The sequence below is a fragment of the Lepisma saccharinum genome, chromosome 15 (assembly GCF_977018435.1).
Source record: "Lepisma saccharinum chromosome 15, izLepSacc3.1, whole genome shotgun sequence".
Classification (NCBI taxonomy): Eukaryota; Metazoa; Arthropoda; class Insecta; order Zygentoma; family Lepismatidae; genus Lepisma; species Lepisma saccharinum.
Window position 1 is genome coordinate 42,919,707 of NC_139243.1, and position 20,690 is coordinate 42,940,396.

Sequence of the window (20,690 nt, forward strand, 5' to 3'; positions counted from 1 at the left end):
TCTCCGTTCGCTTACTTTCTCCTCTTCTCTACTGTTATGTGCGGCCTTGCATCACTGAGACAGAGCGTACTGCACGTTTTTAGAGATTAAGAAACGAGTCTCTTAGGAATGTAATGGCATTACTTTAGTAAAGCTTTCAAATAAATATCATTGGGTTCTGAATGATCGATGCGGACTACAAGTGATCTATGATCTGACCACACCAACTGCCCTAAATTTAGATAAATTTTCCCAGCGCAAAAATGACTGGAAGGGTTGTTTCGGTCCAAAATGGGTAAAATATGGCGAACTTATAACCTACCGTAGCAAAACTTTGGATACGTGCACTTGTTGTGTTCCATAATTTTCCGGACTCATGTTGTAGTGTAGTTACATATTGCATGATTTGAAAAAGCACCCATTCTCTAATTACTCTGGTGCTTTCTCTCTCTCTTGCTGCCAAATTTGAACGTTGGAGAAGGATCCTCTGAAACGTTACAGTAACGCAAGTGTTACCACCCTAGGTCATAATGTCGGAAATGACGAGAGAAACCAAAGTGTTCAACACTGCCGAGACCTGATTAGGGATAAGGACGGGGATTCCAATTTCCTGAAAACGATCGTGACCAGTGACGAAACGTGGTGGTTTCAATATGAGCCGTTAACACTGCACTAGAGTTTGGTGTGGAAGAGCCAAGGGTCGACAGAACCCAAAACAAGTTCGCCTGCAGAAGTCCCGTAGGGTATCATTCAAAGAGATTTTTTTCCCATTGGGCAGACGGTCACAGGGGAGTTCTACCTTGAGGTTTTGAAGCGTCTGTGGGCACGAATTCGACGGGTACGCCCTCTACAACGACCTTAGGGCACATGGTTCATTTTGATTGATAATGCACAGAGTCACCGGTCTGTGGTTGTCCATCAGTTTTTGGCCTCCAAGGGGACTGTTCTGCTTTATCATCTCCCTCATTCTCCTCATCTGTTTCCTCCTGACTACGTCATTTTCCCGAAACTGAAATTGCGGCTGAAAGGGACCCGGTCTGATGCTGTTGCAGATATCCAAAGAGCTTCGAACGAATATCTCAATACTATTCTTGTCAAAGACTTCCAGAAGTGTTTTGACAAGCTGTACGAACATTGCATTCAGTTTATTGAAGAACAAGGAATGTAGGTTTGAATAATATCCATTCATAAGTGTCATTGCGTTTTCTCATCCTATTCCGGAAAATTATGGAACACACTGTGTATTCTTACTTTAGATATGCCATTTATTGTCCTTGAAACTAATCCTCTTAGATAAATTATTATCAGTTTAAATTATTTTTTCTCCCAGAGTATGTGCACGAAATAACATAATAAATCGAAAGACATTAAAAGACAGCCAGCGAGTTTCACGAAGGTATACTGCGACAACAGAGCTTATTCCACACTCGCGTTCAACGGGAGCTTCATTTATGATGCTAATGTGAAATAGAGGGTGGGATTTTGCCAACAGCACGAATTTGCATACTCGTTGATTGGAAACACGCTATTTAACTCAACCAATAATCCCTCGCTTCGATTCTCGGCTTTTGGTGGAGTTTATTTTTCAGCAGAAAACAGAAACAAAAGAATGAGTCCAATTTTGTGTCCGAAAGCAATAGGAAGTATTGTCATAATTCGTAGTGAGAACGTAATTTATGATACGTGAACCGAATGTTGCATTTTAGCATTTTCTGGTTAAGGATTATTGTTGAAGGTCTCTCGTTTTTCGGCTATGCTTAACATGCTAATACTATCCAAAGAAAATTTCGAAATGACAAGTTGTTCTAAAAAAAATTGAAATCACGTGCTGGGAGCCATTATATATATATATATATTGATTGATTGATTGATTGATTAAGTTATTTTACTTCGCGTTTTGTGCCTCTTGGCTAATTTGCGAAGATGGGGATGAGTGATGAAATGATGAAATTGATGAATGGACATTCACAAACAACCAAGACCGAGCGGGATTCGAACCCGGGACCCTTGGCGTCGCAGAGCGATGTGTTAACCACTTTTTTTATTTACAATATGACTCTATTACATACTACTACTAACAACCACTCAGCCACAGGGCCCGGCTTTATGTATATATATATACTTATATATATATATATATATATATATATATATATATATAATATGTGTTTGTGTGTGTGTGTGAGTATGTATGTTATACATACATTCATACATACATGTATTGTGGTAAGACACACGCGGTATTCGCACACAAATATATATTCAGGAATCATATACCTACGTTGTATTTTACTTTCACCAACTAATATCTATAGGCAATTTGTTGTGAATAAACTGGCCAGAAAAGTTAAAAATGTGACAAGTTTGCAAATGTTTTGCGTTATTCCTCGAGTTACTATAAAAATAAAGCCTAGCTATTAGTAGCTCCTTAGTTACACACTCCCACAAACACAGTGTGCTTGTTATATCTTAATACTTGTTATTGAAGCATTTACCTAGAACAACCTTAACTTACTATGCTACATTTGTGGATGTACCAGGTGACTCTGAATGGATAATCACATATAGTGAATCTATATTTGGAATTACTAGGCAATTTGAACAGATGTTTATTCCCCTTGAACCATCTTTAAAAATGTAATGTTTTTATTAACTCGATTTGGTGTTTTAAGTCCACTTTATGCACAGTAAGGCTAAGCGGGACTGGACTTACAGTTAATAGTGGGATCCTAACTACTATGTGCCTCCACCGGGTATCGAACCCGAGACCCCTTGATTACAAGGCGACGACGCTACCACTGCACCATCGGGGAGACCCTCTTTATTAACTCGAATTTTATATAACTAGTACTTTTTTCTTGTAACCTTGGAGTTCGAAATTAAAAGGAGTCGAATATATTTTGTTCATAGTAGTTAGAAAGTTAATCCATTACTGGTGATTGGCAACCTGTGTCTTGTTATTACATATACCTATGTACATTCAAGATAAAAATTCAATTTTTGGAAGGCTCATAGTGTGAAAACACTGCGTTAAACAAGCCTCGATGCACTGTAAAAGTTCTTGCGGTCACGTGTGATTTACAGCGTATATTTGACTGAGACTTGTCCTTTGAAACAGACAAGAACGAGAGAGACACTGTTCAGTATCGTCATGTGTCTTCTCGCTACTACATCTAATACAAATATTATATGATAAATGTAAAAACGCTTCTAACGCTCCTATTTATGCAAGGAATAATATTAAATTTTGCTATGGGAAATTCTTTTCGTACTTAGTCACTACAGTGGTCACGTGGAAAATAAACTCTCGTCATTGGTCGAGCGGATTACTATTGTGATCCATAGAATATTATCGTTTTTACCCATTATTTGTCAAACTTTCTCTGGTTTTGTAGCGAGAGCGAGAATGTCCTTTTTTAAGCATTTTGGTTCACTTAACAAAACATTATAAGTTTTTTCACTCAACACATAACAGAAAGGAGGAAATTCTAAATCTAGTGCATTACATGATGAAAACAAATAAAAATACATATCTTAGAACATTACTTTTGTTATTTCCTTTCACCAAAAATTCACAGGAGGTCTGCACGCACCTACTGCTTATATTTATAACAAATTTTATTAACACTTCCTTATACAATATTGGCCAAGTTATTGGACTCATTGTAAAAAGAAGCATATTTCTTTGTTTTGAAAGTGTTCTAACTAAATATATTTGACGATTGTTATAACTTTTTATGGGATTAAACTGTTTGTCTGCTTCGATATAATCTTGTTTCTCACAATCATTTCCTTTACTGTGTCCCAAGAATAGATGGCAGCACGAGTCTTTGCATATTCGCAAAAATGCCTGGAACAATACGTACATTATTTACCGTGTAATTTATGCTATTTTTTGGTATAACAAAGGAAATAATATTAATTCTGGTTGTTGCAAGGGTGTTTTTATTTGCATCTTCTGAGCAACGCGTAATTTTATAAACCACGCAGTTTGAAGTTTAAGAAAAAGAGTGAAAAAGAATTGTACGAAAACAAAGATTAAAATGGGCTCAAAAAGAGCCAAAAGTGGTCGGTCATACGAAGTACTGACAGTACTTGTAGTGTGTATAACAATGCAATGTGTATCACAAAACATTAAATCTGTCGAATTTATCTACATAAAGTGAGTTAATATGTGTTTCATTTTTTCAATTATTGAGTCCAATAAAATGTAGAAATAGTACGTGTCCTAAATCGCGACGCTTATTCCACTGAAATATGAGCTTTAATAAGTCAACAACATGGTTCCTGGACTGTTCCAGGAAGGTAGACTGGGACTGATTTTCTTATTCCCAGAGCATTAATCAAGGAAAGTAACCAATGCTATATCTGAATGTGATTTGATTTGCTTTATTTTACTTCGCTTTTTGTACCACTTTTGGCTAATTTGCGAAGATGGGAATGAGGGATGATATGATGAAATCGATGAACGGACACTCAGAAATATCCATGCCCAAGCCAGGATTCGAACCCGGGAACCATAGCGTGCTATATCTGAAGTTTCATAGGCTAATGGTCATTATTAATCTTTTGGATAGGAAGCAAATGTGGGTGTTTACTACAATGAGATTATTTCCAAGGGCAGCTTTTAAGTGAGCGGACAAAGGGTACAATTTAAATCGAAGGGTTTAGCGGGTACTATAACCCCTTTCAAAAACTTGGGGGTTTCCAATGTACCTCTGTACTCTCCCTTCCCGTTACCGCCCCACTGTAAGGGAACAAAATCGTCTCTATCCACCATTTATAATATTACATTCATCTTCGTTGTTTGAATGTTAAGCAGTCGAAAATAAATAAGATCGTCCATGTATTTCTTGTATTTGTAGCAGTTATTTAGAGAGAGAGAAGAAAATATATATCTATACACCGGCCGGTTAAATTTAAATTTCTGCTATAGCTCTTTTCAGTTCTTACGGCGGGCGCTCTAGAAGCTGGCAGGGGAAGTGGGGAGCGGTGATTACGCAACAGACCAACCAGACAACAGCAGTGGCGCCGAGATACACGACGCGGCCGGAAAAAGCACTCCGTGAAACTCGTTCCACTGGCCGCTACGTTTCTTATCGTGCTGGATTGGTCGCTTCCCCGCTCCCCACTTCCCCTGCCAGCTTCTAGAGCGCCCGCCGTAAGAACTGAAAAGGGCTATAGTACATAACAGCCCTCTGCAGGCCGTTAGAAGCTTCAGATTGAGGTGGAACTTGGTACAGAGTCTATGGAGACCTAGGGGAAGCCAGTGCTGAGGAAAATAAAATAGTTTAAAGTTTCACCTCCAGGTGGAAATAATGGCGCTGAAATTACAAACAACCAGAAGTCGGACAAAACTTTGTTTTGTGTTTATGTCAGTACCATGCGCTCTGTCAACGTGTATGACCCTTTTTACGAGCTAAAGCCAGTGTGATCAGTAGTCACAGAGAGCGTTTCCCAGGATGTTGTTCACATTTCAGGACCACATATCAACCTGGTGGTGAAAACTTGAATTATTTGTTTTCGTCGGCATTAGCTCTGAGCAGAGCAACTTTAATTATGGCTACCTTGAATATTTGCACTTATGTATACGTCGTCAATGCATTTTTATGGTAACTTGAAAAATAGAAACTCTAAGAATCCATTTCTTTTCTGTTTATTAAGTAATAATAAATGTAGAATTGTAAGTTTTCTTGGCCAAAGGGTTATAACCTGTCCTCTTGCTTTCCAGGTTCCTTTGGCAACCCCGACGCCAAGCGTTTATACGACGACCTCCTTTCCAACTACAACAAACTTGTTCGACCGGTTGTGAACGTTACGGACGCCCTCCAAGTGAAGATCAAACTCAAGCTTTCGCAGCTCATAGACGTGGTAAGTGTTTCTAGAGCAAACCCCAACAGTGTTGCCACATATTGAGAAATTTCCAATTTTCAGTGAAATTTTAAGCAAAGAAAGGGAACTTCCTTAAACATCAGACTTAATATTAGGTTTCAGTTTCATGTCCACAATTGTCTTATTTCCAGCTAAGCCAGGGCTTTAGTCGAGTTGATACTCAGGTATACACCGTACACTCTCTGATGGACCTTACTCATTAGCTGGGAATGGATTTATATGTAAATACATATGTATGTATGAAGCTGAAGTCAGATATATTTTATATTATCTTTGGGTATCATGGCATGTAGACTCGAAATATTTAGCTTTTATTTCCCATATTTGTAAATATATTAGGTTTTGGCTCATACGTTTAAATGCAATCATTAAAATACACGTTTCATATATTTTTTAAATTTTTAAAATGGATTCTCTATTTCAATATGCCTCTTCTATACCAATTATGGATATACAGTAAAACTTCTCCTAACGAACACCTCTGAATAGCGGACACCTCTAAATTACGGATATTTTTAAATTCTCCGGCCGAAATACATGGGGTTTAATGACTATATTACTTCTCAATAACGGACATTCATAATTACGGACGCGGGCACTGAAAACTACCTCCCCAACGCAAATAAAACTTCTTAATAACGGACAGCCTGAAAGAAAACTGTCGCAATTCCTGAAATTCGACACAACAATGGCCAGTATTTCGAACAATATAGCACGCATTGTTTCATGGTACAGCGAACGTATTTCTTTTTAAAATTGCAGACAGTAGACAGTATTATTTGTGGTTATCTTGAGAAGTGAGAAGTAGATTACGCTACGTGTACTCTATTTTCTTCTTTGAAATTTGTAATGTATGTAGGGATACTTTAGTAAATTTAAATTCACAGTATGTAGTAAAGTATTTTAATCCTTGAATGTAGGAAAAAAACACATTATGTTCGTAAAGTACGTACTGTAATATGCTTATTCCATTGTGTAACATCCTACACTTTTCTCTGAATAGCGGAGACTTCTTAATAACGGACATTTATTTTTCCCCCAGGCCTGTTCGTTATTGAGAAGTTTTACTGTATCATCATCAGTATTCTACCATGAATGATTTTTTTGTAGATGTTAATTGATTTCATCCACATATTTATTGGAAACATAACCAAATCCAAAGTTAGTGAAAACATGGTCTCCACTTAACAGCACCTGCTAAGCCTATATGTCTATTGTAACTATCTTTAAAATAGAAGATCGCTACAGATGTTCACTACACTAAATATAGCATAATTGCCATGCATATTATTGATATGAGGTCTTGTTGTCTCAATGATTACAAAATGTTTTGAGGTAATACCAATAATCTCATTTATTACACATGTAGTCAACAACCAGTCGATGCTATTCACATTAACATACGCTGCAATGTAAAGCAAGGAACACTATGTATATTGAAATAACATTGCAATACCTACTCCTCTTTTTAAAACTACAATTCAGACTAATAACATAGACCAACCAACCTAATACATGTGTACTACGCGCCAGGCAGGAAGGAAGAACTCAACAACGGACGGAGCCTTCACTCCCCGAGCAGAGAACATCACGTGATCCGATTCAAAAAACAATTGGTACCAGATCCTGTACATTTCTTATATTCCCAGTAACGAACAGGTCACACTATAGCTCTTTTCAGTTCTTACGGCGGGCGCTCTAGAAGCTGGCAGGGGAAGTGGGGAGCGGGGAAGCGACCAATCCAGCACGATAAAAAACGTAGCGGCCAGTAGAACGAGTTTCACGTAGTACTTTTTCCGGCCGCGTCGTGTATCTCGGCGCCACTGCTGTTGTCTGGTTGGTCTGTTGCGTAATCCAAACGATGAACCAAACGATTCAATCAATCCATCGAATGTAGGACATCTGGCCTTGTAGTGAGGAGGCTGGTTTCATATTAGGAGCGTTGATCAATGAAACTACTACTAATAATTACACTGGGATATTTTGAGAAAAATGTTTGGATGTTTTCAAATCAATAATAGATTATGGAAGTATTTTGAATGCTCAACACGGAAATTACATCCATTTTTCCATATCACGTCACGGTTTTTCACAATAAAAATTCTCATATTCGCCATTACATCACATTTATTTCACAACGCAATAAAATAAATTTATACAAATAAAAATTTCGGTTCTTAACAAACCAATAGGCGATTCTGGAAATATTTTGAATTCTGATCACGCACGTGACATTCATTTTGTTCCAATTATGTCAGGATTTTTCACAATTTCACAATCAAAATTCTCATATTCGCATTCCATTACACCTATTACAGAACGCAACAAAGAAATTTATACAAGGGAAATTTCGGTTGACCAATAGGTGATTCTGGAAGTATTTTGAATGCTGATCTCGGAAATTACATCAATTTCTAACCATCATTGCAGGATTTTCCCCTAGGTCAGGAATTTTCTCCACGTCACTAAGTTCAATCAACCCAGCATATTATAACATTGAGTATTAGACATTTTGTGAAGGAAATTTTCATGGCGGATTTCAAAAATAAAACTACGTAATCAAAGACCATACATTTTCCATGCTAATGTGTCACGTGAAGGTGAAAGATGGATTAAATTAACACAATTCTATGTGCATTTATTATAATTCAAAATTTCAGGATTTGTATTGTAGAAAATCAATCAATCAATATCGATCATTTTAACACCACTAAAACACCATTCATTGTTGGGGAAATAATGGAACTACACATTTTGCTGTGAAATGAAGGCAGTTAATATATTGATGCGACGCAATGGGTAAAAATGGATTTTATTTCGGGAAGCAGCATGCTGAAATTATGCAGAGACTTGTCATCTGCGAGACATCGAATCCCAAGCCGACCAGTGATATCAATATAATCCATATTGTTACATGATTTCTGTAGATGAAGGGAAAAATGGGGAATTTTGCTTGTTGAGAAGGGAATTCGTTACCTCAGATTGTGGCAACACTGAAGACCACTCCCCTCCTCCCTCCGCAGAAGCTAATTACGTCTTCAAGGATTCTCAGCAACTCCGCGGTCGGTTCTCAATATCCACAGATATTCATTCCCCTCCGCCTTGGAATTCCCGCAGCTGTGCAACCTTTGGAAGTTGTTGCCAAACTAATCCACAAGCTGCTTTCGTTGCGGTTCTCAAATGAGAGGAATTCTACAAATAGTTTAGAGCACTGGAAATTATCCAGTTGTATCTGAGATTCAAACATGGAGAATGTTCTGTTGCATGGTCTTATTTGAGGAATCCTAGAGAAATTTAATTGGTAACGGACTTGCACGCAAGACCCACCTGCTGTATCAAGCGAAGCAAACCTCAACGCAGTTCACGCTCTCAGTGTTGCTTGTGAAGACAACCACTGTTTCAAAGAGTATATAGAGAATGCTGAAATGTCAATATAGATATCTTGAAATATTTACCTTTGGTGAACTACTGCCAAGCAAGTGACAGTGCAAGGAAGGTTTACCGTCCAACTGAGAAAGAAAGAAAATTTTTCCGTATTGCAACATTTTATTCTGTTCCAGGAATCTGTCGATAAAGCGAAAGATCGATTGATTTCTTTAATTTGTAACTTTGGGTGCCTTAGCACTTGGGCTGTTTTGCACCCCCCACATTATACGGTCTCTAGCCCTTACCATAACTAAAATATAATTAATATAACACAACTGTAATGTCGGAGGACTACAATATTCTTTCCTTGGCTAAATGCTGATGCTGCAAAGGGGCACTCAGCTCAAACAAGGACAAAACACAGGACAACACACACACAGCCCTACGAGGATTATATTGGTCGTAGGTTCAGAAGCCAGAGCCTCGTTCTTCTGCAAAATACAGTCCAGGTGTACTACGTGGAAATGAAGTTGACATTTGGGAGTAGCTACTACATGGAAGTGAGGTTGATATTTGGGTGTACTAAATGGAAGTGAAGTTGACATTTGGGTGTACTATATGGAAGTGAGACTTCCAGTGAGGCTGTTGCACCACAGGTTATTATTGTTATTATTAATAATAGTAGTAGGAGTAGTATTACTACTACTACTACTTGTATATACATATATATAATGAATCACATACAGAGAAATAAAGTATTAATAAAACTGTTACTAAAGTGTGAGCCTGTTACCTCTGATGAATATCATATTTCGCCTAATGCCGAGTACTACTGACTGACGTTCTGGCGATGTGGTGGTGACACTGCACCAGGAAAGTCGTGAGTGTACTGGCAGAGTTGCAGAATGTATCGGTGTGATGATGTTCGAAAACCCTTAAACTTTATTGAAACTAATATATTGGAGAGAGGAAACGCAGTAGTTTAATTAAATTTTAGAATATTACAATTATTTCTGTGAATTTTTGGGGTGTGTGCGGGACTCCGAAAAGAAAAGAAAAGAAAATTTCTCTCAATTGTGGCCAACGTCACTTTGTAATCAAAGGTTTCCAGATTCGATAACCGGGGAAGGCACACTACATAATGGTTCGGATCCCACTTTAAACTGTAGGTGTAGCCCCAATTACCCTTTCTGTGCATAAAGTAAACTTAAAGCAACAATTTAATTCAATTCAATTCAGTCCACAGAGCTTCAGTCTGTGCGTTCATGATTGATTTGGTTTCGTACAAAAGGTGTGAGCAAAATCCATTTACTCCATGCGCATGCAGACAATCACTCGCACAGAAGCAAACTTTGCCGAACAGGTTCGTGAAGCAATGAAATGTATCGTTCGCTTTTAGCTGTGATGAAATATGAGCTTAAATAGATGCGTTCATCTATCCTATGCACTTCCTCAGTTCTCTGTGAAATTCCGACCCTGATTGATAGTTTTGGTGTTCCAGTTATAATTGCCTTATTTGCATGTGGCTACATTCTATTCGTCATGAAATTTTACTACTCTTAGAATTCTGACACATTATAATCTGTTTTAATTCTGATATTAATGAATTTATTGATTGGTATGGGCACTTCATCACATAGGCTATTTTTGCTCGTCTTACAATACGGGGGAAGCTTTTTAACTAAAACAAAATTTTGGACAGGCCCCTAACAAAGAAATTAAAGATGTCTGTTAGAAAATTCCTCACTCAATTTTTAAAAGTAATTAACTTGTTAATTACTTAGCCTAACCAGAATTAAACCTATACTGTCTCTGAAGACTAAAATATTCTTACATCGGTTAAAAGCTAAGGCTATAACACAGAACAACACAATCCCAATAAGGATTACCCTGGTCGTGTGTTCAGGCGAAAGAGCCTCGTTGTACTGCAAGTAAGGTTGACTTTAGGGTGCCTTGCCAAATGGTCGCCCTTACACCCCTAATGAATTTTAATTATGAATATAACTTCTTATCGTGGTATTCAAGGTATAATTATGTGTTTCTACTATACAGGGTGGCTCAATAAGTCACTTAACACTCTCAGTACAAGGCCACTGCGGCATGGAATTTGAAATTGGCGATGACCAATCGTTATCTGGCCAAGGGGGAACCACATTGACGCCACCCACACGGTCGGCGGCCATCTTGATGTCCGCCATCTTGAATTCAACTTCAGAATTGTAAATGAGAAGGGGGTCGTGCGACATATCAAAATGGGCTAGAATTTTACGAGAAGAGCAATGGTGAAGGTTTTTTCGACGTATCTTTAACCAGTAAAAAGTTATGACTGAATTCTTGTACCAATTTGCTCCTTTTCGAGGTATTAGAAAAATGCCTTAAAATTTGTTTAGCGCTTCGGTAATGCATCGAGATCAAAGTGACGTCTATGGAGAGACGTTCGCATGCCATTGCACATTATTTTAATCGGTGTAACGCTTGCGGGGTGTCTGGCGTTACGAGGGGGACTATTTTCTCAGATGGTAGACATTAATACACAACCGGTTTAATATATATATCTGTTATTTATTATTCTAATGGTTAACAGTAGTGATTATGGACTAACTCCCTATCTCTATGGACATTTAGTGACTTGAGCTATTCCTATAAGTAATAAGTCCCAAGTGTCACCACTTGGTTAAGTTGAGGCTTACCCTCTAAGATAGGAGCAGCGAGCTATGGCGCCGCCTCTTGTCGTCTCTCGGAGTATCTGGACTCAGCCCCTTTTCTATGATTCTCCTAGTATTTATTAACATGGGCGTCCTTGTCTCAATTCCCCAACCTAACTTAGTATACCGCAACCTTGTGGTTATTTTAGCTGACAGTCCTTTCTGGGGGGAGGTATGGCCTTGCTGACCATGACGAAGGCTTGTGATCCGTAGACCTCGAGCTTATCGTCAGGGATGCCCCCCAGAATATTCACGGCCAAGGCTCTGGCCTTGTTGAGCTAAACCACCAAACTTCCTGTAGGTAGCCTTGTCAGGAACCTTGCCCTTGATAGTTTTGGGGGGGGGGGGGAAGGAAGGGCCTGGTCTGTATCACACGTGTTGAGGACGAGACAAGTGATAGTGACGCAAGTCCTATTTCCTGGTTTTGCTTTCCTACTCTTGGCAGAGACAACGCCCCATTATGTAAATTGCAGAAACGCTCGTTACATCGGATACATCCATGAAGAGCTGTGCATTATGAATGGTTGTCGCGAACAATTTACAGTGTGACGCTTCCATTGAATTAAAAGTCCTACGTGTTTAAAAGGAATGTGAAAGAGGTTGAATACGAAGAAGAGGTCTTTCGTTAACACTGGACCAATTATATCGGAAGTGGAAGGGAATATGACCACCTTAAGGCAAAATTGCTAATAATTAAGAGATTTATTGAAATCAAAATAAAGATCAGTCATTGAACTGTATCTGGTAGTATATATGAGTAAAAATTTATTTCTGTACAGGAACAAAAAGTGTAGAAACAAAAGTCTGCAAAACCCATATTAACCCCACTGATGGGGGTAATTTGAGCCCGCTGGTGGGGAATATGGGCAATTATATTTAACGGATACATTTAAGAACATATGCAAGTAACAATTAATTACAGGATAGCACTGAATGAATCCATATCATAAACATACGCGTGCGCCCGGTAGGGGGGTTACAAGGGGGCAGTTGCCCCTCCTGAAACATTCACTTAGAAATTTAGTGGACAGAAATCTTACCGTTATTAATATACCTCGGACTTTTAAGTTCTAAAAAGTGTGCTTCAAGTTCCTAAAATAGGCTCTAAAAATCCTAAAATACGTTCGAAAAACCATAAAATAGGTTCTAAAATTCTGTAATAGGTCCTAAAATCTTATGTTAGGCTCGAAAAATCTTGAAATAGGTTAAAAAAAACTTAAAATTTTTCAAAATTCCTGAAAAATGCTGATTAGTCATAGTCACCGGCAATGAAAATGGGACACCTATATCCTGAAATACGCACTATCTCGCATAATGTTATCTGGGTTGCCTAACCCTATGGTGATGACAGAACTTGTCATTGGAAATTTGCTATTAAAATACACTCCTTCACAGTTTAGTTAGGCAACAATCTTTTTTCATGTTATCTAGGTACAGTCAAGCAATTCTGTCTGTGAGGATCATCTTATATGCTGAAAATAATCTTTCACCAAAAACATAGTCAGTTGTGCAAACTTCATTGATGAAATGTTAGTTTTCCACAAAGCACCGAAGTTACGCGAATATGAGCAAGACCACACAGATCAGACCACTTTGGATTGTACAGGTAACAGTGGCAAAATACATATTGCTTTGTTTAGAGCTCTGTAAAATCACCATGGACTTGGAGGAAGGGAAATCGACAGAGAGTACTTTTCAAACACTTTCGTCATTGAATTTTTTCGTGACCAGACAAAGCAAATGCCTCTGTGTGACATAAAAATCCTGTAAAAACTTTAAAAATTTATAAAAACCTAAAAAAAAGGCTTGATTTAGGCGCATAAACCTTAGGTTCTAACAAGCAAAATAGGTTTTTTTAGGCACTATAAAAAACTTCAACAGAATTTATGTTTTCTAACGAAACGCTAACATACTTATTATTTCGTACATACCTGTAAAGAAAAAAATAGGTTAAAAACCTAAAATCCGAGGTCTTGTTATTAAACAATATATCGCGTGAGGCACCTAAAAGTACCACCTGAAAGAGCGAAGAAACCAGAAACAGTAGCGATGTGAGGTTTGCGGGAAACAATAATATCAAATGGGGCATCTGGAGCAAAGTCATATTTTTTTAAATGGAACGATATACAATAACATGCATAATATAAAAGAGCACACGCAGAGAAACACAACGCAGTTGGTCTCATGCATCTACTGCACATAGGAACGAAGATATGGCCATGTGAAAATATGTAAACAAACTAACAAGTGGCCCACTTGACCGTCAGTACCACGGCATGTACAAGTACGAGATGTCGGAAGCCATTAGACCAGATGAAGACAGAACGTGTTAAAGGAAGAAAAAATACAGTAGACATCGTCAGCACCATGTATTTGACAGTGTTACAGCATAATGAAAATGACCATGACAGTATGTCGAAGAACCACTGCGTAAGAAGCGAAAACCTGTCAAAGTGTGTGTTCAAAGTGGTGGCCGTGGTGGTGCGATACAGGCAACGAGGCGCCCAAACAAAGATCGTTGCATAGAATGTAGCATCTCGTAGGGAATGTCCCTACAAGCCGCAGTAATGCGGTGTTGCATATCCTCTGGAGTTGTTGGCACATCCCGGTAGACAATGTCCTTCAGCTTTCCCCACAGGAAAAAGTCTAACGGTGTCAAATCTGGGGAACGAGCCGGCTATTTGACAGGCCCTCCACGTCCAATCCAACGATTTGGAAATGTATTTTCCACACATGCTGTAGCGCGTCTTGCACTGTGAGCTGGGTACCCGTCATGTTGGTACCACATGTCCCTCCTTGTCTGAAGTGGTATGTCCTCCAATAGTACAGGCAGTTCATGTTGTAAAAACTGTATGTATCGGTCAGCATTCAGTGTCCCTTGTATATAAAAAAAGGGCAAATGAGATGTTCACCCACTATACCACACCACACGTTCACACTCCATGGGCGCTGGCGTACCACTTGGCGTAGCCAATGTGGATTTGTCACCGACCAATAGTGCATGTTCCTTAGGTTGACATTTCCATGATTGGTAAAAGTTGCCTCGTCAGTGAAGAGGATACGTGACAAATCGGGTGTGTCGTGTCGTAACAACCATGTGCAAAACCGAACACGGTCCACAAAATCATTCCCGTGAAGTTCCTGATGGAGGGAGATATGATATGGGTGAAACTTGTGTATATGCAGAATGCGCAATAAACTTCGCTGACTCATCCCAGCATCCCTGGCAATTTCACGGGAGCTAACGTGCGGATTCACAGCAACAGCGGCGAGAACATTTGTTGCACCTGCCTCACCTGTAGTTGGCTTGTTCCGCACACGTGCTCGTGGTGTTACACTTCCGGTGTCTCTTAATTTAATAAATAACTTACCAAACAGATGTCGAGATGGCTGTCGTCTGTCCGGATATCTCTCTGTGTACACACGGTAGGCTTCTGAGGCATTCTTTCGGCATTCCCCATAAATCGGGATCATGTCCGCTTTTTCTATGTTTGTGAACACCATAATCTTCGCTCTTACCACTACGACTGCTTGCTATGAACTAACACGATCTCGTGAACCTGGTATCAAAACTTGTTCTGCGTAAAGACAGTTCTGTCAGGCACCTGAGAAGTCTTACATGCCGTGGTACTGACGGTCAAGTGGGCCACTTGTAAGTTTGTTTACATATTTTCACATGGCCATATCTTCGTTCCTATGTGCAGTAGATGCATGAGACCAACGGCGTTGTGTTTCTCTGCGTGTGCTCTTTTATATTATGCATGTTATTGTATTTCGTTCCATTTAAACAAGTATGACTTTGCTCCAGATGCCCCATTTGTCGATATTTTTCGACCCACCCCATACCTCCGATTTACGAGCCCCATTTGATATTATTGTTTCCCGCAAACCTCACATCGCTACTGTTTCTGGTTTCTTCGCTATTTTAGGTGGTACTTTTAGGTGCCTCAGGCGGTATATATATATATATATTTAAAAAATATGAAACATTTTCAAGCTGACAAAAGTTCCAAACAACTACGACGGTTTTTTTCTAGTTGCTTTAGAACCTATGTGGTTGCAGAATAAATTGATCACACATTAAAAATGAATATATTATGTGCGGTTGTTTTAAATCTACTGTATGAAATCATGTTTATATGTAAATTTGTCAGAACCAAAGAGAATGAAAATTAAGGGGGAGGGGAGCAGAGAAATTTTGTGCCACGGACGTTGGAATTCTTCTAATAGAGTGATTTGTGGTGGGTCGGACACACACTATATACGCCCCAATTTAGTACCTATTCACACAATAAAACAGTGAGATGGAATGAGGTTTTTATCTCTCCGACTGGAAGTTAACCAAGGCATTTTCCCCCTGAACCAGAAGGTCTGCGCACGCGTATGATCATAAACATGTCCTGCAGTCCTCAAATTGTCTCATCCTTCTTGTAAGTAGGGCAGATGAAATGTGTTTTTCCTGAGTACCAACACAAATATTATGATACCGCAAGGAACAACGGTTACGACAAATCCACTCCTCGCTACGATATCAACGTTTGCATACACAGCACAGTGACTGTCGTCGTTAGGCGCATCCTTCAATGGAATACGATGTGAATATTTTATGGATCGTGAAGGATCATGAGTATCACATTTCTTTTTTGGCAATATCCGAGGTTTCAAAAAGATTATATGGCTTAGAAGCTTATCTTTCTAAAGTGTCCATATCACACCGAATTGGTGTGCTCATTTTCCCCCGAATTGCAACCTTTTATGTAAGTTGGAACTACTGCGTTAGATGAGCCGCAGCACCATCATGCAATTCATAGCACGTGATACAATTTTCTAGCTTTGATGTTACTACATCCATATATCATTATCTCCAGTAATATTCTGCTCAGATCTTAAATCCCAGTAGTCAAAAATAACATCAGCTGTATTTTTTAGTACAATTTCGAGAAGTACTTCCCTCAAAATAGGTCCAGAACGTTTATTTTCGCCTGCTCAGATTGAACGCAGTTACACGTGACAATCAAGACTCCACCAATGTTGTCAACCTACAGTCAATTTTTTTCACCTCACACAGCTTGCGCTGCGACTCAATATCCTTCACACTAGAACATTAGCGTCTTCCAATATTACAGTGTAACTAACGCTACGTAAATTTTACGTACATGAAGGAATCGATTTTCAAAGCAACCTCTACATCATGAAAACAAAATGACGATTCTTTGTGAACATTATTTTGTTTATTTTCCTTATATTGGAGTATTATTCTTAATTTTAAAATGTATAAACATGGTTTTATTAAACATAGAATATTTTAAGAGAATGTCTTGACTGACAAGCCCGTATGTATATTAAGAATGAAGGCGTAAAATTCAAACAATGAAAAATAAACAATAATAATATTCATAACGCTGTAAATAAGAACGAATGTGATATTAAAGTCTTACAAGAAAATAGTGCCTGCTTCTAAACTTTTGTTTTCAAAATGTAACTATCCAAATCGAATTTACGAATGTCAAAATTACGTGAATGTTTTCCTTGTTTTTCTAGAGCTACGTAAAATTGACGTACAGTGCACAACATAACAAACCAAATCAAGACGATCAGCGTTTGCACCCTCCTTACCACAGTGCTGCCTTACGTCCGACAGACTGCTTGAGGCACTGCTAGGTGGAGGGGTGTGTAGGTGAGAGGCGGAAGGTAGGGAAGGGAATTAAGGGCACACCACACGTAAATTTTACGTACACTAGTGTTCTAGGGATAATTGGGCCCATATTCCTCCTAGTTCCCCTATCTACCGCAAATTTAGAACTTCCTAAACTCCGTACCAGCTAACTGTAGACCAGGCGAACGAGAACAAGTCTCTGCGCAAGTAGTGACGCGAGACGGCTGCACGAATGAACAGTGGGAGAAACGGGATTGTGTAATGGGAGACGGGAGTTACCCGATATCCTCCTTCGCTATGCAGCGTTGCAAACTTTTGAAAAGGATGATATCGAACGCACACGGCAAACGGACCGTATTTTTGTCTCCAGGTCCGTACGCTTGGTTTAAGAATTTCAGAGGGAAATATTAGGGATAAAACTGCAAGAGCAAATTTTGACAAGCATCGTACGGACTAAGATCTGGACCGTACGTCCGTACATGCCATGAAATTTCCGTACATGTACGGTCAGGACCGTACGGTTGGCAACGCTGCGCTTTCACTACTCGATTTTCCTCCTCCTCTTTTGCCGATATGCGCGGCCCTGCTCTACAGTTAGATGGGACAGGGTATAGTTGACTGTGTCACTATCTACACCAGGACTAGTCATTTATTGCAAGTGGGCGAAATCAGTGAGATGGCTTCAAAATGGTGGACATAAACGGTTTGGTAGTGAAATGGTAATGAAATGTCCATTCTTTATTACCAAAAGTTACGGGATCTCAAAATTCTGGAAAAATTTTGAAATCTGTCGAAGTAACACTTTCAGAGATTACAGAAATGTATGGTATCATTTGATCTATAAGTCGTACGGTCATAAGTGGATTTTAATAGCAAATGTTCAATGCAAACTTCTACTACCGCCGTAAAGTTAGAAAACACATAACACCTTGCAGGGAAGCGTGTATTTCAGGATATTGGCGTCCGTTTTTTATTGCCTATGACTGTACATTTCCAGTTTGATATAATAGGTATCCATGTTTGCACGTGCTTTTCTGCAGGTATTTTAGAACGCCCTGTCAGTATTTCTGTGCCCACGTGGCTCCTTTATCAGTCTTCGTTATTCGCTTTTCAAGTCTCAACACGCAAAGCCGCCGAGGGTGTCCGTTACGTGGCAGGTACGTGCGGCCGTTAATGGACGTTCTCACGGCGCCGCGCCACCGGATGAAGGGGTTGTGCTGTTGCGAAGAAGGACGGGCTGCGATCAATACCCACCGGGTCACAAAACACGTGTTTGACAAACTGCCCGAATTTCTGCTGAGTCGCCTGTGTCCTCGAGTTAAAATGGAGCAACCAGGTTTCCACAGTGCTCCCATTAATCATCTCTACATGATCTATTCCCGAAGGGGATCTCCCATCTTCCCTGATTTACACAGCAACCCTGCGTAATTTCTGATTTGCAGAGCAGAGTTTTGAACACATGCACACAATCACACAGTCATACAAATGTTCAGGATCCCACTGAGCGTGGCATTTTGTGGTTACACCATCAGGAAATGCTTTTTTATGAAGGATAAAACATTTCTGTCCTGCAGGGTGTGGCTGATAATTCAAGGAGAAAAAGTTGCCCTTCACACGTGATACTCCCAGAGGCAGAATTTATCTGCTATTACAAATAAACAACGTGATAATACATTAAAATTCTTACTTACTGTCCGTATGAGCACACATATATACGAGGGATAGTCAAAGTTAAACCTTAATAGTCTTACAAAAATTACGTGACAGACTGTATGCAGCTCAAACTTACATAACGTATCAACTGCTATTTACAAAAAATCCTCAAGGCTGCAACACTGATCAAATGAGCTCCAAAACACCATATTTGTCATTTTAATATGGCGCCTCCTTCATGCACATGCACCAGCGGAGAGCAGTTGTTTTTGTCTTCTGGAAGCCATTCTGCGGCAAATGAAGATTCAATGTCTCTATGCGTGCTTACCACGTCAGCAAGTTTACAAATAGAGGAGGAAGTTCGATATTGGACTAAGTCTGCAGGCAGATGGGTAGAAAGAACTTCACGGTGGGTCTTAAGTGACCTCACATAGATTCCAAAAATTCTTCTTCTTGAGGTATGCAGGCACTAACTCAGACTTGAAAATATATGTGGGTCAGCAATGGGGCTATGATAAAATGCAGCAAACTAGTGCAACTTTCCATGCAGAAATATATTAGATAAAAAATCAAGGTTTTCATTTGACTGTCCATTGTAAAATGAATTGTAACTCAACGTTTAACAGAGCGAAGAGTCATCAGACTTTTGAATTTTTGTATTAAGTCCACTTTATGCAGAAGATGATAATCGGGACTGTATCTGTAGTTCACCAACTTTTACAGACATGAATGAATGCATTCGTCAGTAGTGCAGTAGTCAGAAAACATTAAACAACTTTAGTGCCTCATTTGAAAGTACAGGATACTACTCACTAGGGTGGGTCGAAAAATAGATTTTTCTAGTATCGAATTCTAATAGGGCTCAAAAGTTGCGTATTTGCATGATAATCAACGGAAAGATATTGAAAAATATCATACGTTGGATCTTCAGTTCGCGCAAAGGGCCTAAAGTTTGGAAAAAATGACAAAAAATACTAAATTATACCTTTACACTCAAAATATACAGGTAACGTTTTTTGCCTTTTAATTGCATCTAAGTACTTTATTTTAGTTGCCTGATGACAGAAAAATTATATTTGAAAACCATGCGCTACATTTTGAGTTCGCGCAAATGGCCTAAAATTTTAGAATTTAGGTGAAAAATTGGGGTTTTCACCGTTTTACAAACAGACGCACTGTGCTATTTTAAATTATAAAAGGCCATCTTAAATAATAATTCTTTAATGTGAGTGATTTTATACATTCTATTTTGATAAAGATTACATCATTTTGCCGCTCTTCACCAATTTCACATTTTTTTTTTATGAAATGATCCAGAACTCACCACGATGGGGTGGCTGTAATTCGAGTTCCGCCCACACCGTACCCAACCATCCAATCTAGTAGGATGTGTTAAAATTATGTTGACTTAGTCAAGGACGTTGTCTTAAATTCAGATT

The 20,690-nt window shown here is 39.0% G+C and overlaps 1 protein-coding gene across 6 annotated transcripts in view; it reads left to right on the forward strand.

Annotated features, from left to right (window-relative positions):
* The window catches only part of LOC145999692 (acetylcholine receptor subunit alpha-like), a 781,663-nt gene that overhangs the window by 382,386 nt on the left and 378,587 nt on the right, over window positions 1-20,690 (forward strand). For all 6 annotated transcript variants that reach the window (XM_083136909.1, XM_083136910.1, XM_083136912.1 and 3 more), the window contains exon 3: window positions 5,711-5,850. In XM_083136909.1, the coding sequence (XP_082993035.1) occupies window positions 5,711-5,850 (140 nt within the window). The remainder of the gene's footprint in view (window positions 1-5,710; window positions 5,851-20,690) is intronic.